The sequence below is a fragment of the Phoca vitulina genome, unplaced genomic scaffold (assembly GCF_004348235.1).
Source record: "Phoca vitulina isolate PV1807 unplaced genomic scaffold, GSC_HSeal_1.0 scaffold24, whole genome shotgun sequence".
Classification (NCBI taxonomy): domain Eukaryota; kingdom Metazoa; phylum Chordata; class Mammalia; order Carnivora; family Phocidae; genus Phoca; species Phoca vitulina.
Genome location: NW_022589727.1, coordinates 21,358,777 through 21,372,996, shown reverse-complemented (window position 1 = coordinate 21,372,996; position 14,220 = coordinate 21,358,777). Strand labels below are relative to the sequence as shown.

Below are 14,220 nucleotides of genomic sequence, written 5' to 3'. Positions count from 1 at the left end.
TTCTTCTAATCCATGAATATGGTATACTCTTCCATGTGTGTTGCCCTCAGTTCTTTTCATCAGTGTTTTATAGTTTTCAATGTACAGGTCTTTTACTTCTTAGGATAAATTTATTCCTAGTTTGTTCTTTCTCCTTTCTTTCTTTAGTGTAATTGTAAAAGGGATTTTCTTAATTTCTCTTTATGCTGTTACTAGTGTGTAGAAATGCAACAGATTTCTGTATATTAAATTTATATCTTGCAACTTTACTAAATTCGTTTAGTGAGTAGTTTTTTGGTGGAGTCTTTTTTTTATTTTTTTATTTTTTTAAAGATTTTATTTATTTATTTGACACAGAGAGAGACCGCGAGAAAGGGAACACAAGCAGGAGGAGTGGGAGAGGGAGAAGCAGGCTTCCCAACGAGCAGAGAGCCCAATGCAGGGCTCGATCCCAGGACTCTGGGATCATGACCTGAGCCGAAGGCAGACGCTTAACGATTGAGCCACTCAGGTGCCCCTGGTGGAGTCTTTTAGATTATATATCATATCATGTCATCTGCAAATAGTGACAGTTTTACTTCCTCCTTGCCAATTTGGATGTATTTTATTTCTTTTATTCTTTTTTTTCTTTGATTACTGTGGGTAGGACTTCAAGTACTATGTTGAATAAAAATGGTGAGACATGGACATCCTTGTCTTGTTCCTGATGTTAGAGGAAAAGCTGTCAATGTTTTCACCATTGAGTATGATGCTGGCTGTGGGTTTTTCTTATACGGCCTTTATTATGTTGAGGTATGTTCCCTCTAAACCCACTTTGTTGAGAGTTTTTTTTTTTATCATGAATGGATGTGGTATTTAGATTCTTTTTCTGCATCTATTGAGATGATCATATGATTTTTATCCTTCATTTGGTTACTGTTGTGTGTCACATTGATAATTTGCAAATATTGAACCATCCTTGCATCCCTGGAATAAATCCTACTTGATTATGGTGAAAGATCCTTTTAGTGTATTGTTGAATGAGATTTGCTAATAATTTGTTGAGGATTTTGCATCTATGTTTATCAGGGATATTGGCCTGTGGCCTTTTTTTCCCCTAGTGTCTTTGTCTGGTTATGGTATCAGGGTAATGCTGGCATTGTGGAATGTGTTTGGAAGCTTTCCTTCCTCTTCTATTTTTTGGAATAGTTTGAGAATAATACATATTAACTCTTTTTTTTTTTTTTTTTGAAGTATAATTGCCATTTATCTATTTTTTTTTTCCCCTGGAGAACAGCTTTTCTTCAGTTCTTAAGGATTTTAGCTCCTTACGTGGGCTTTGGTGGAGATCGTGGGGCAGCACCCGTAGGTCTAAATCAGGGTGGGGGTGTTCAGTCCTTCCATGCTTCACAGGAGCAATCCCTGACCACCTTGCTGTGAATGGCACAAGTCATGCAATAATATAGTTTCACATACAGCTTGGGAAGCACATAGGCATCAAAGACAGTCGCTTCAGAAATGTCCCTGATGGCGGTGGCCTCTACTGTGGTCTGAATAATGAACTTCTTAATGGCCTTGTTCTTGGGCACGCAACGGGCACGGTTGGTACAGTGAATAGGCCCCATGTAGCTTCAGTCCTTTTTGGCATGACCATTATTCTTCTCTCCTTGGTCATCTTGGAAGCAGGACCCTAGAGAGCTAAATATTAACTCTTCTTAAATGTTTGGTAGAATTCTCCTGTAAATCCATCTGGCCCCGAACTTTTGTTTGTTGGGAGTTTTCTGATTACCACTTCAATTTTGTTACTAGTAATCAGTCTGTTCAGATGATTCAGTTTTGAAGATGGAATGTTTTTAGGAATTTATCCATTTCTTCTTGGTTTTTCAATTTATTTGCATATAATTTTTCATAGTCTCTTACAATCCTTTGTACATCTGTGGTGTCAGTTGTTACTTCTCTTTCATTTGATTTTATTCATTTGTGTGCCCTCTGTCTCTCTTTTTTCTATCTGTCTCTGTCTCTTTTTATGTCTCTGTCTTTTTTTTTTAAGATGTGTCTAACAAAAGGTTTGTCAATTTTACCTTTTCACAGAACCAACTCTTGGTGTCATTTATCTTTTCTATTGTTTTTTAGTCTCCATATCACTTATTTCTGCTCTGATCTTTATGATTTCCTTCCTTCTACTAACTTTGGGCTTTGTTCTTTTTATAGTTTCTTTAAATACAAGATTAGGGGTTTTTTGTTTTTAAGATTTTTCTTGTTTCTTATAGTAGGCCAGGATTATTATAAATTTCCCGCTTAGAACTGTTTTCACTGAGTCCCAAAGATTTTAGACTGGTTTGTTTTTATTTTCATTTGTCTCCATGGATATTTTTATATCCTCTCTGGTTTCTTCATTGACCCATTTGTTGTTTAGTAGTGTATTGTTTAGCTTCCACGTGTTTGTTCTTTTCCAGTTTTTTTTTCCTTGTAATTGATTTTTAATTTCATACCATTGTAATTGGAAAGATGCTTGATATGATTTCAGTTTTCTTAAATTTATTGAGACTTGTTCTGTGGCCTAACATGACTTATCCTGGAAAATGTTCCATGTGTACTTGAAAATGTGTATTCTGGTTTTTTTTGGATGGAATGTTCTGTACATATCTGTTAAGTCCATCTAGTTTAATGTGACGTTCAAAGGCACTGTTTCCTCATTGATTTTCTGACAGGATGATCTCTGCATTGATGTAGGTGGGATATTAAAGTGCCCTAATATTATTCTAGTTAGTGTCAGTCTCCTTTATGTCTATTAATATTTGCTTTATGTATTTAGGTGCTCCAGTGTTGGGTGCGTATTTACAATTGTTACATCCTCATGTTGGATTGATCCCTTTGGCATTAGGTAATGCCTCCTTTGCCTCTTGTTAGAGTCTTTTTTTTTTTTTTTTAAGGCTATGTCCTCATTTCTTTTCTTTTTTTTTTTTTTTTAAGATTTGATTTCTTTGAGAAAGAGAGAGAGAGCACAGAGGGAGAGTGAGAGGGAGAAGCAGACTCCCCACTGAGCAGGGAGCCAGATGTGGGGCTCGTTCCCAGGACCCTGAGATCATGACCCAAGCTGAAGGCAGACATTTAACTGACTGAGCCACCCAGCTGCCCCTACAGTCTTTTTTTTAAAAGTCTGGTTTGTCTGATATAAGTATTGTTACCCTGGCCTCCTTTTTTGCTCTTATTTGCATGGAATATCCTTTTGTGTCTTTAGGTTTGAAGTATATCTCTTATAGGTAGGTAGCATAGATGGGTCTTGGGTTTTTTTTAATCCATTCTGTCACCTTATGTCTTTTGATTGGAGCATTTAAACCATTTACATATTTACATTTAAAGTAACTATTGATAGGTAAATACTTATTGCCATTTTGTTAATTGTTTTCTAATTGTTTTTGTAATGCTGTTTCTTCTCTTGCTGTTTTTCCTTGCAGTTGATTTTCCTTAGTGTTATGCTTAGCTTTCTTTCCCTATATTTTTTGTTTATCAATTATAGGTTTTTGGTTACCATGAGGTGCATACATATGGCGGGTTTTTGAGAGGGAAAAGAAAGACTTAAAAGTGTTGAGAATGTGGAACAACTGGAATTCACATTTAGTGCTTGTGAGGATACAAAATGGTACAGCTGCTATGGAAAACGGTTCAGCAGCTTCTTATGGTAAAGGGTATGCTTAACTTTATATGACCAAGTGGTTCCATTCTTTGGTATTTATGGTGGTGGAGTATGAGCTGTGTACCCACACAAAGTCTTATACAGGAATGTTCATAGCTACTTTATTATATTAGCCCCAAAGTGGAACAACCCATATACTCATCAACAGGTGAATGGATAAACAAATAATGGTATATTCATATAGTAGAATTCTATTTAGAAATAAAAATTAGTGAACTACTTATCTATGCAGCAACATGGAAGTATCTGAGACAGACAGTGCTTGGGGGGTGGGGAAGCCAGATGCAAGAAACTGCATATTTATGTCAAACTCTAAAACTGGTAAATCTTGAGTTAGAGAAAACAAATTAGTGGGTTGCCTAGGGCTGGGATTGGGACTAATAGGAAAAGGGTACCAACGAACCTTTTGTAGATGACTGAAATGTCCTATATTGTGATTGTATTATTGGTTGCACAGTTAAAAACATTTGCTGTAAGTCATTGAACTGTATGCTTTAAATGGGTGCATTTTATTGTATGTAAATTACACTTCAAAGGATTTTAAAAATATTTTAGGAAAAATTTCTAATAGTGTCTAAGAGAAGAAATTTCCATAATTTTAAGTATATATTTCTCAAAAAGCCTTAAAATAGCAGTAGTATTCAAAATAAGAGTTAAAGTCTTTCAGCAAATATTCATGTACATTATACTCTATCAAATATCAGTATGAAATAGTTTGCTTAGAATTTTAATTTTATCTTTCTAGGGTATGAGATTTACAATTTTAAGGATCTCTCAGATTTCTGTAAACACTTTGAAAGAAGTTTGGGATCTATTTTTGTCAGTGTATTGAATCCTGACAGATTGAAGGGGATTAATATATTAACTATCGTCCTGTGATTTATCATTTAAGATCCTTCCAGCTGCAAGTTAACAGAGAACCAGACTAAAACTGACTTACACAGTAGATATTTCACTAAGATTTCTGGAACTAAAGTGTGTTCTAGGATTATAGTAGGGTTTTACAGTTCAATACCTGAGCAATATCATGAAGGACCCAAGTTCCTTTATCTTTCTGCCTTACCATTCTTGCTCTGCTGGTATCCTCCTTTCAGATGAGTGCTTTGTCATTCCTGGATGGTTGTCTCAGATTTAGGCATCATAGATGATAACATTGAGGGAAGGAAAATGGAATATTCCTGTTTTGTATTCTTTTTTATAAGTGAGGAAGACTTCCAAAAAGCCCATGATCATGGCTTACCCAGTTAATTGGAGAAAGGGATAAGAGCACACTAGTAGCTTGAATCAAACATTATTTACAACCTAGGGTTGGACAGATGAAGGATGTGAGGGCGATCTGGCTGCGACATCTGTCACCCCATTGATCGCCAGGGTTGATTTGGCTGATCTGGCTGGCTAGGTGGGTGTCCCCTTCCTCCCTCACCGCTCCATGTGCGTCCCTCCCGAAGCTGCGCGCTCGGTCAAAGAGGACGACCTTCCCCGATAGAGGAGGACTGTTCTTCGGTCAAGGGTATACGAGTAGCTGCGCTCCCCTGCTAGAACCTCCAAACAAGCTCTCAAGGGTTGGACAGATGAAGAAATTGGCAAATAGAAGGAAGGTAAACAAAATCAGATAATCATTTTTTATTAAAGTAGGGAGGAGAATGGCTGAGTAACCCAAGGGTTTGCTGTATTAGATTACACTAAGACTCTGAAGGACAGGTTTAGTGAACTAGACAAAGAAATAGAAAACATCTTGATAAAAGTGCATGTCCCCAACTTATGAAGGTGTTGCATTCCAAAAATTCTCCATATATTCATGGCCTAGTCATTAATTTATTACTCAACTTAATGCAATATAGCTTTTATCTTCATGACACTGTAGCAGAAATGCTCTTGCTGAAGTCACCAGTGCGCTCCTAATTACCAATCACCTGGCCTTTTAAAATCAGTTGAGGGGCGCCTGGGTGGCTCAGTCCTTAAGCATCTGCCTTCAGCTCAGGTCATGATCCCAGGGTCCTGAGATCGAGCTGCTCAGCGGGAAGCCTGCTTCTCCCTCTCACACTCCCCCTGCTTGTGTTGTGTCTGTCAAATAAGTAAATAAAATCCTTAAAAAATAAATAAATAAAATCAGTTGAAATACTACTTGACTTCATTTTGGTCTGTGGCATTATTAGCCATTTTCTTCTTTCTTTCTTTTTTTATAAAATACATCAAGCAAAGATTTATATATCTATTACCTACATTTAATACATTATCATTTCTCTATTTGCTTCATGTTTCTTTTAAGAAAAAAAAAAATGCCACAGATACAGTTGGAACTTCACCCCATTCCACTATCTTGAGGTTGATGATTATCTTTTCCAACCATGTTTTTATATTTATGGTAGTACTCCCAACTCTAATTGCTGCTTCCTAATTTCTTTGCCTGTGTATCCGTTATCTGTAGGTATCCTGCACCATTGTATTAATTCTTCATTCTCCTCTAAATCTGTACCTTGTGAAAATGTTTTTGTTTACTTTTTCTGGTTTCTGCCTTTTGCTAACATATTATCAATCCTCTACAAGACTTTTCAACATGATGCCCCAAAGGCACCTAAAACTAACATCTGAATGAACTCATGTCCAGAAATACCTGCTTCTCTCTTCTCTACCTCAGTTATGGTATTACTCTACACCCAGTTCAAACTAGAAACTTTGGAGTCATCCATCCCATAACACACACATCATAATTCTTTTAAAGTGTTCAGTAAATACTGGGGAATGAATAAATGACTCCTTTTTCTTCATATCTCCTCTACTTATACCCAACTGATCATCCACACTTCAGTATCCTACTTATATTTACTTCCTTAGTATTTTCCCGTAATCTTTGGCTCCATGGTGTTTCTGCTTCTGTCCTTTCTTGTATGGGGTAGTGCAGGTTTATAACTTGAATAACTGCCATTCTTCCTTTCTTTCTGTTCTGTAATTCATACTTCTACCACAGTTATTTTTAAACACATATTTTCTCCTGCTGTTCACTTTTTAAAAGTCTTAAATAACTCCCAGTGCTCCCTCGATAAAATCTAAAAGAATTCCCTGTATGTGTAAATTGTCCTCTACCTTTAGCCTCTGTCCCACGATCTCATAGATACCCCCCATATTCCTGTCACAGAGAAAGTTTTCTGTTCCCTAAACACCCCATGCTTTTCAAACATCTAAGCCGTTGTGCACACTTTTTATTATTCCTGCAATATCCTATTTCCTCTTCCCAAAATCTCCAGCTCTTTAAGACCTAGCTCAGATGCCACTGTTTTGCAAAATTTATTTCCCCAAGCACTCAAGGCAGAGCATATAACTTCTTTTGTAGTCTCGGGGTGTTTTATACATACCTCAACTCCAGCATTTTTCACATTTTACAATACTGTACCTGTTTCCTACATTTGTGTGCTTTTTTTTTTTTTTAAAGCAAAGGGTCCATTTCTTGACATTTCCAGCTCTTAGTGTCTAATAAATATATGTTAATAAATATATATGTGTATGTTAGTAGTGTGAAACTTGGAAGACGCTTTCCCTTATAACTTAAAAAAAAACTTTTTAAAAAGATTTTTTTTATTTTATTTATTTGTCAGAGAGAGTAGGAGCACAAGCAGGGGGGAGTGGCAGGTAGAGGGAGAAGCAGGCTCCCTGCTGAGCAAGGAGCCCAATGTGGGACTTGAATTCAGGACGCTGGGATCATAACCTGAGCCGAATGCAGACCAACTGAGCCACCCAGGTGTCTCCACATAAAACTGTTTTAAATGATGTTATGTTTCTAGGACACCCCCTAAAAATCTTTTTAACTCACGTTGCACCTGAAGTTTAAAAAATGTAAATCATGCCCTACATTTGTAATAACATTTCTGAAGGAGATGGGCAGCAGTTTCCTTTTCTCCACATCCTTGTCAGCTCTTACTTCTTTTTGTTACCATTTTGACTGCTAGGAGGTGATATCTCATTGTGGTTTTGAATTTGCCTTTTCCTGATGACTAGTGATGTTGAACATCTTTTCATGTGTCTTTTGTCTTCTCATGTGTATGTCTTCTTTGGAAAAATGTCTACTCAGTTCTTCTGCCCATTTGTCAACCACATTTTTGTTATTTTGGTGTTGATTTGTATAAGTTCTTTATATATTTTGGGTACTAACCCCTTATCAGATATATAACTTGCAAATATCCTCTTCCATTCACTGGGTTACCTTTTTATTTTGTTGATGGTTTCCTTTGCCGTGCAAAAAAGCTTTTTATTTTGGTGTAGTCCCAATAGTTTATGTTTACTTTTGTTTCCCTTGCAGGAGACCTATCCAAAAATATGTTGCTAAGGCTGATGTCAAAGAGATTACTGCTTGTGTTGTTTTTGTTTTAGGGGTTTTATGGTTTCAGATCTCACATTTAGGTTTTTAATACATTTTGAGTTTGGTTTTGGGTTTTTTTGGGGGTTTTTTTAAGGGTTTTTTTGTTTTTTGTATAGTATAAGTGGTCCAGTTTTATTCTTTTGCATGGAGCTGTCCAGTTTTCCCAACACCCTTTATTGAAAGACTGTCTTTTCCCCAGTATATATTCTTTCCTTCTTTGTCATAGATCAATTGACCATATAAGCATGGGTTTATTTTTCTTCTTCTATTCCATTGACCAGTGGGTTTGTTTATGTGCCAGTACCATACTGTTTTGATTACTATAACTCTGTAGTATATCTTGAAATCTGGGATTATGATACCTCAGCTTTGTTGTTCTTTCTCAAGATTGCTTTGGCCATTTAGGTCTTTTGTAGTTCCATCCAACAAATATTAGGATTCTAATTCTGTGGAAAATGCTATTGGCATTTTGATAGGGATTGCATTGAATCTGTAGATTGCTTTGGGTATTATAGACATTTTATTAATATTAATTCTTCTAATCCGTGAATATGGTATACCTTTCCATGTGTGTTGCCTTCAGTTCCTTTCATCAGTGTTTTATAGTTTTCAATGTACAGGTCTTTTACTTCTTAGGATAAATTTATTCCTAGTTATTTATTTATTTATTTATTTAGTGTAATTGTAAAAGGGATTGTTTTCTTAATATCTCTTTATGCTACTTCATCATTAGTGTGTAGAAATGCAGCAGATTTCCATATATTAATTTTGTATCCTGCAACTTTACTGAATTCATTTATTAGTTCTAATAGTTTTTTATAGTTTTCTATATATCATATGTCATCTGCAAATAGTGAGAATTTCGCTTCTTCCTTATCAATTTGGATGCCCTTAATTTCTTGTCTGATTACTGCAGTATAGCTACATTTTAAATGTTATATAGTCAAGGTTGTAAATGTTCACCCTTTGAGAGTTTATGAGGCGGTTGTCTTATCACTCACCTACTTCCTTTTGAATGCCACATAAGAAAGGAAAAGCTATAAAATTAGAATGACCTTTAAAAGTAAGTGAATTAATGAAATCTCCATTTAGTGCTCTCACAGGAAGTGAATATAGTAATGCAGATTTTGTAATATCGGTAACCTATTATATGAGTCACATTGATAAGCTGGATAGTGTATAAGAGATAAGTAACTCTTGATTTTTTAAGAAATGTATTGCCAGTAATTTGGGGATAGGGTGGGAATTAGGCCAGTAAGCAAAAAAACAAGATACCAAATGGAATAAGGTGAGGGAGTCCCATATAAAAATCTCCCCAAAAGTACATTGGAGGTTTTAAGGAAGACGATATTTTGCCAATTATGGGGAAAAATGTCAATGGAAAAGTAGCATTTGTGATGATCTTCAGTGATTGGATAGAACTTTAGCAGGTAGAAAAGTGTTAGGTGTAAAATCCTCACAAACTTGGGAAAGCACAGGGCATATATACTGGGGAAACAGGAAAGTGTGTGTATGTAGATAAGCATGAGGAAATAATAGGAGATAAAGCTGGAAAGATAGATTGGGATCAAATTTGGCAAGCATTGGGAGTGTGACTGTAGATAAGGAAAAGTTACAGAGCTACCTGGTCCTATATATGGTAGCTGCTAGCCACATATAGATACTGAGCACTTGAAATGTACCTGGTCCAAATTGAGATGTACTGTAAGTTTAAAATACTAACAGATTTCGGAGACTTAGTACAAAAAAAAAAAAAAAAAAACTAGAATTTTTTATATTGATGACATGTTGAAATAATTGTATTTTAGATATACTGGGTTAAATAAAATATATTATTAAAATCAGTTTTATCTATTTTTATTTTTTTAACGTGGCTGCTAGAAGATTGAGAATTATATATGTGGCTCAGATTATATTTCTACACAGAGGGCTAGTATAGTTAGAAGGAGTGCAACTGATATTTGCTAGTACTTACTATGTGTCACATATTGTCTAGAACTTGTAATAAGTTTAAGTTAATCCTCATAGAAAGTCCTATGAAGTAGGTGTTATTATCCCCCTTTTTCAAGTAACTGGGGTACAGAAAGGTCGAGCAACATACCTGAAATCACTCCACTACTGAGTAGGAAGCCAGGAGTCAAGCGTAGGCCTCTCTGGTGTCAGAGCCAGTGGCTTTCCCAGCACACTGTGGCATGTTGTCATTGGACCATTAAAAGTGGTTGAGCTAGAGAATGACATGATTGGAATGATACTTCAGCAGAATTGTAATAAAGATAAATGAGGACAAGAAACTTTGTTTTTAGCTGTCTGGTTTTTTGTTTGCTTTATTAATGTTACTCTTTTGCAGGAGAAAAATTCCTTGTTTAAAGTGAAGTTTTGAATTGTGTATTTTTGAAGTATACTTTATATTAACCACTTCTCAAAATATTTGCCTGTCGCCTTATAGATTTGATAATGGGCTGCATTAAAAGTAAAGAGAACAAAAGTCCAACCATTAAATATAGAACCGAAAACACTCCAGAACCTGTCAGTACAAGTGTCAGCCATTATGGAGCAGAACATACTGCAGTGGCACCATCATCTTCAACAAAGGGAGCATCTGTTAATTTTAGCAGTCTTTCCATGACACCATTTGGAGGATCCTCAGGGGTGACACCTTTTGGAGGAGCATCTTCTTCATTCTCAGTGGTGCCAAGTTCATATCCTGCTGGTTTAACAGGTGAGATTTAAATGGACAATTCTATTGTCAGCTTGAGAACGTGACCTTAGGGAGGCAGCACATAAAGTTTTTTCCTGCTGTAAGAAAAATAACTTACTGGGGACTTTATAAGTTTATGTGAAAATTAAAGCTTCTAACATAAAAATTAAAGTCTTATGACATACATGATACTGTTCTGAAAATTTGGTGATAATCTGGTGCTTATCTACTGGTTATACCATTAATTATTTCATTAATTCATTTTTCGAGTAATTATTAAGTGCCTACTATGTGGCAGGCACTGGGGATATAAAGATTAAAAACATGTACCCCTCCCTCAAGAATGTTAATGTTACAACTTTTCAGGTTTATAAAGTACTATCCAATATTAAAGTATTATAGTAGTTACTTAATATTAATTAAATGGCACTGTTGTGATGATAATACAGTTTTTCTATCAGATACTGATTTAAAAAAATTAAAGTCCTGAGGCTCAGAGTTAAATTTTTTTTTCAGAGTCACAGATAATCAGGAGAGCCCAGGTTTAATGTCCTGTACCACAACTCCATTTATTACATTATGATAGCCTTTCAGAGAACAAGAAGTGACAGCTGACAACCTTTCATGGAGCTAGAAATGCTCTAAAAAAGTAGTCAGAAATTTTAAAAAGAGTTCTTTTATGGGGTTTCCAGATCAGGATACTTTTTTCCTTGAGTAACAAAACATAACTGGCTTAGAAAAGGTAGGGTGAGCTCTAGGATTCCTTGATACAGCAATAGTTTGTTGATGTCATCAAGGACTCAAGCCCTTGATCTCTTTCCAGTAGCCCTTAGAGTATCTTAGGCTTGGCAAAACAGCTTCCAGCATCAAATTGAGCAACGCATGTCCTTACTACCAACCAGAGGGGGCAAAAAAGGAATCTATTCTATAAGCTTGGACTATAAATTTGTCCTTTCAGTCTGCTTACCTCCAGACCAGTAATAGTGCTAGAGGAATGCCATAAGTGAATTCTATGAGACTGTTCATTTGAGGAGTTATCGTCATCAAAGGGTCAATTACAGTCTTAATTCTAACCCCCTAACTCTAAATAGTTCAGTAATAGATGGCCACAATAGTGTCCTCAGTCATCAGCCAAGTTTAAGTTATTTTCAGGATTATATGTTTGGGAAAGACAGTAATCCAAAATGATGCAAGTAAATGTTGATACTTAAGGACATACTTACATACCTAAACAGTTTACTTATGTGAGAAGTCCATTCGTGGTATACGTCTGTTAACACAGATGGAGGCTCTGTGTGCTACCTGTAGAGAACTGTAAGCAAGAGAAACAAGGTTTTTGTCTTAATGGAGTTTACATTATAACAAAGGTTGGACAATAATTAGTGAATAAACAACTCAACAGGATGATTAATGGTTCTTAAATGCTATGAGGGAACTGACCAGAGTGATTGGTGAAAGCCCTTTAGAAGATCAAGGAAAGCCGTCTTGAGAAGAAAACATTTGAGCTGAGGTTTGATTGTTTGATTGATGAGAATGACCTAAATATGTACAGAGCTGGGAAGAGCTTTCTGGGGAGAGAGAACACCAAATGCAGAGTTTCGGAGGTACCGATGAACCTGGCGGTTTTGAGGACTAGTGAGGACACCAGAGGGTAGAATTGTATAATATGAGATTGAAGAGTCAGGATTACTCAGGACCTCGTAGACTCTGGTAAGAAGTTGGGGTTTTATTCAAAGGCAAGAAGAAGCAATTGAAGAGTTTTTAATAAAGGATTTGCATAATTGAATTTCCTTTTTAAAAACTTCACTCTGGCAACTAGCTGTGTGGAGAATGGATGTAGGGAAGCAGGTACAGAAGTGGGTTAGGAAACTACTTCTCTAACAGTCTCAGCAGACTCAGCCAAAGATAACAAGGATTTGGATTAGGGTGGCAGCAGTGGAATTGGAAAAGAAAGTAGATAAAGAGGTATTTTAGAGGTAGAATAACGGTGCTAGTAAAGGGACTTGGCTTGAGTACCTGATTAGATAATAGTGTCATTTGCTTAGTTAGACATTCAAGTAGAGATGTCAGATAGGCAGTTAATACATGACTGGAACTCAGGGGAGAGCAGTAAATAAGCTGTTCTCTTCCTTTGTTTGCAGGTAATAGTTGTTTGGTGTCCTTATCTCTTACGCATCTGTGTACAATTCTATGTATGAAGTTATTTTTGGAATTTATAATTCATATCAGCCATATCATTTAATTTTTAAGAAAAGCCATTTTTAAGTGTTCATTATAATAACTACTCTTATTAAATTCTTAGTTATTGCTACTAAGGATCAGTTTTAAGGATGGACATATTCACCCATTGTTTATAAGAAATTGAGATGATCAGTGCCAGTTTGTAGTACTTGTTAATACTTTTTCTGCCAAAGAATTGATTTGAACTTTGTGTTTCCAAGTCAGAGATATTGCTACTATGAATCAAAATTAAATTTGTTTCTGTAGGTGTATAGAATTTTAGAATTTGTAGCATGCAGTAGTTTCATAGAAGGTCTTCAGAGAGCGTCTTATTAACTTAAACTCCAGCTGCCCAAGTCTCCATTCAGAAATAGATTCTGGAGATTAGGAAGAAAATTATGCTTAAGCTTTTTTGCTGACATTTTTTTTCTCTTATGTTAACATATATAATTTACCTTATTTTTTGGGTTTTTTTTTGCTCCAATAGGCGGTGTTACTATATTTGTGGCCTTATATGATTATGAAGCTAGAACTACAGAAGACCTTTCATTCAAGAAAGGTGAACGGTTTCAAATAATTAACAACACGTAAGTGTTGGGAATATTTTGTGAGGGAGAAAGACTGACAGAAACCTAGTCTTCATGCTGAAACCACTTAGCTGGTTGATTCAGAGATGAGAGTGGTGAGGCATGGGTCTCTGCCCACTGGGTTGGATGATGCATTTGGTTTCTTTAGACACATGGCATAATAACTACTTCTGTAGCCAGAGTTATGACTTCTACAAATTGTGCTGTAGTGTGTGGTTCTTCCATAAACAGTAGAGATTTAAGAGTGAAGACTGAGGGAGTATATGCAAGTTAAGTATATTACTTTAAAAGAAAGTCTTTATAAAGAGAATTCTTTTTTCCTATTTAAGTATAGGATGATTTAAGGTTCTTCTTTCTTTCTTTCTCTTAACAAAAAACAAAGGAAAAAGGCCAAGTAGGGAGCCCCTGCAATCCCAACGTGACCACATTAAGTTGCTTTTTCCTTAGTTGACTCTTAGACTTTTTGTTTAAGACTTTTAGTCTGAGATGACTCTTAGACTTTTAGTGAGCCACTAAATAATGAAAGTCATTTAGTGGCCCACTAAAAATTCAGTGTTTGAATTGAAAATTCAATGCTTGTTATAGAAAATAGATCCCATATATTATGGTCTCTTTACTTCCAGTCATATTTCCTAACATTCTTGCTCCCATTTGCCATCCATTATTGTTCCAGAATATAAAATATGATCATTACTTTCTGCTTTAA

General features: G+C 35.8%; 2 protein-coding genes across 3 annotated transcripts in view; one reads left to right on the top strand and one right to left on the bottom strand.

The window, feature by feature from the left end:
• Positions 1–14,220, top strand: part of YES1 (YES proto-oncogene 1, Src family tyrosine kinase) — a 74,877-nt gene that overhangs the window by 39,863 nt on the left and 20,794 nt on the right. For both annotated transcript variants that reach the window (XM_032421275.1, XM_032421276.1), the window contains exons 2-3: positions 10,456–10,728; positions 13,415–13,514. In XM_032421275.1, the coding sequence (XP_032277166.1) occupies positions 10,464–10,728; positions 13,415–13,514 (365 nt within the window). In that variant the 5' untranslated portion in view covers positions 10,456–10,463. The remainder of the gene's footprint in view (positions 1–10,455; positions 10,729–13,414; positions 13,515–14,220) is intronic.
• LOC116642768 (40S ribosomal protein S26-like) lies at positions 1,263–1,724 on the bottom strand. The gene has a single exon (XM_032421277.1). The coding sequence runs from the start codon at positions 1,581–1,583 to the stop codon at positions 1,350–1,352; it is 234 nt and encodes a 77-aa protein (XP_032277168.1). The 5' UTR covers positions 1,584–1,724; the 3' UTR covers positions 1,263–1,349.

Bases quoted from the DNA above. Each gene is read 5' to 3' on its own strand.
- LOC116642768 (XM_032421277.1), bottom strand. From the start codon at position 1,583: ATGGGGCCTATTCACTGTACCAACCGTGCCCGTTGCGTGCCCAAGAAC.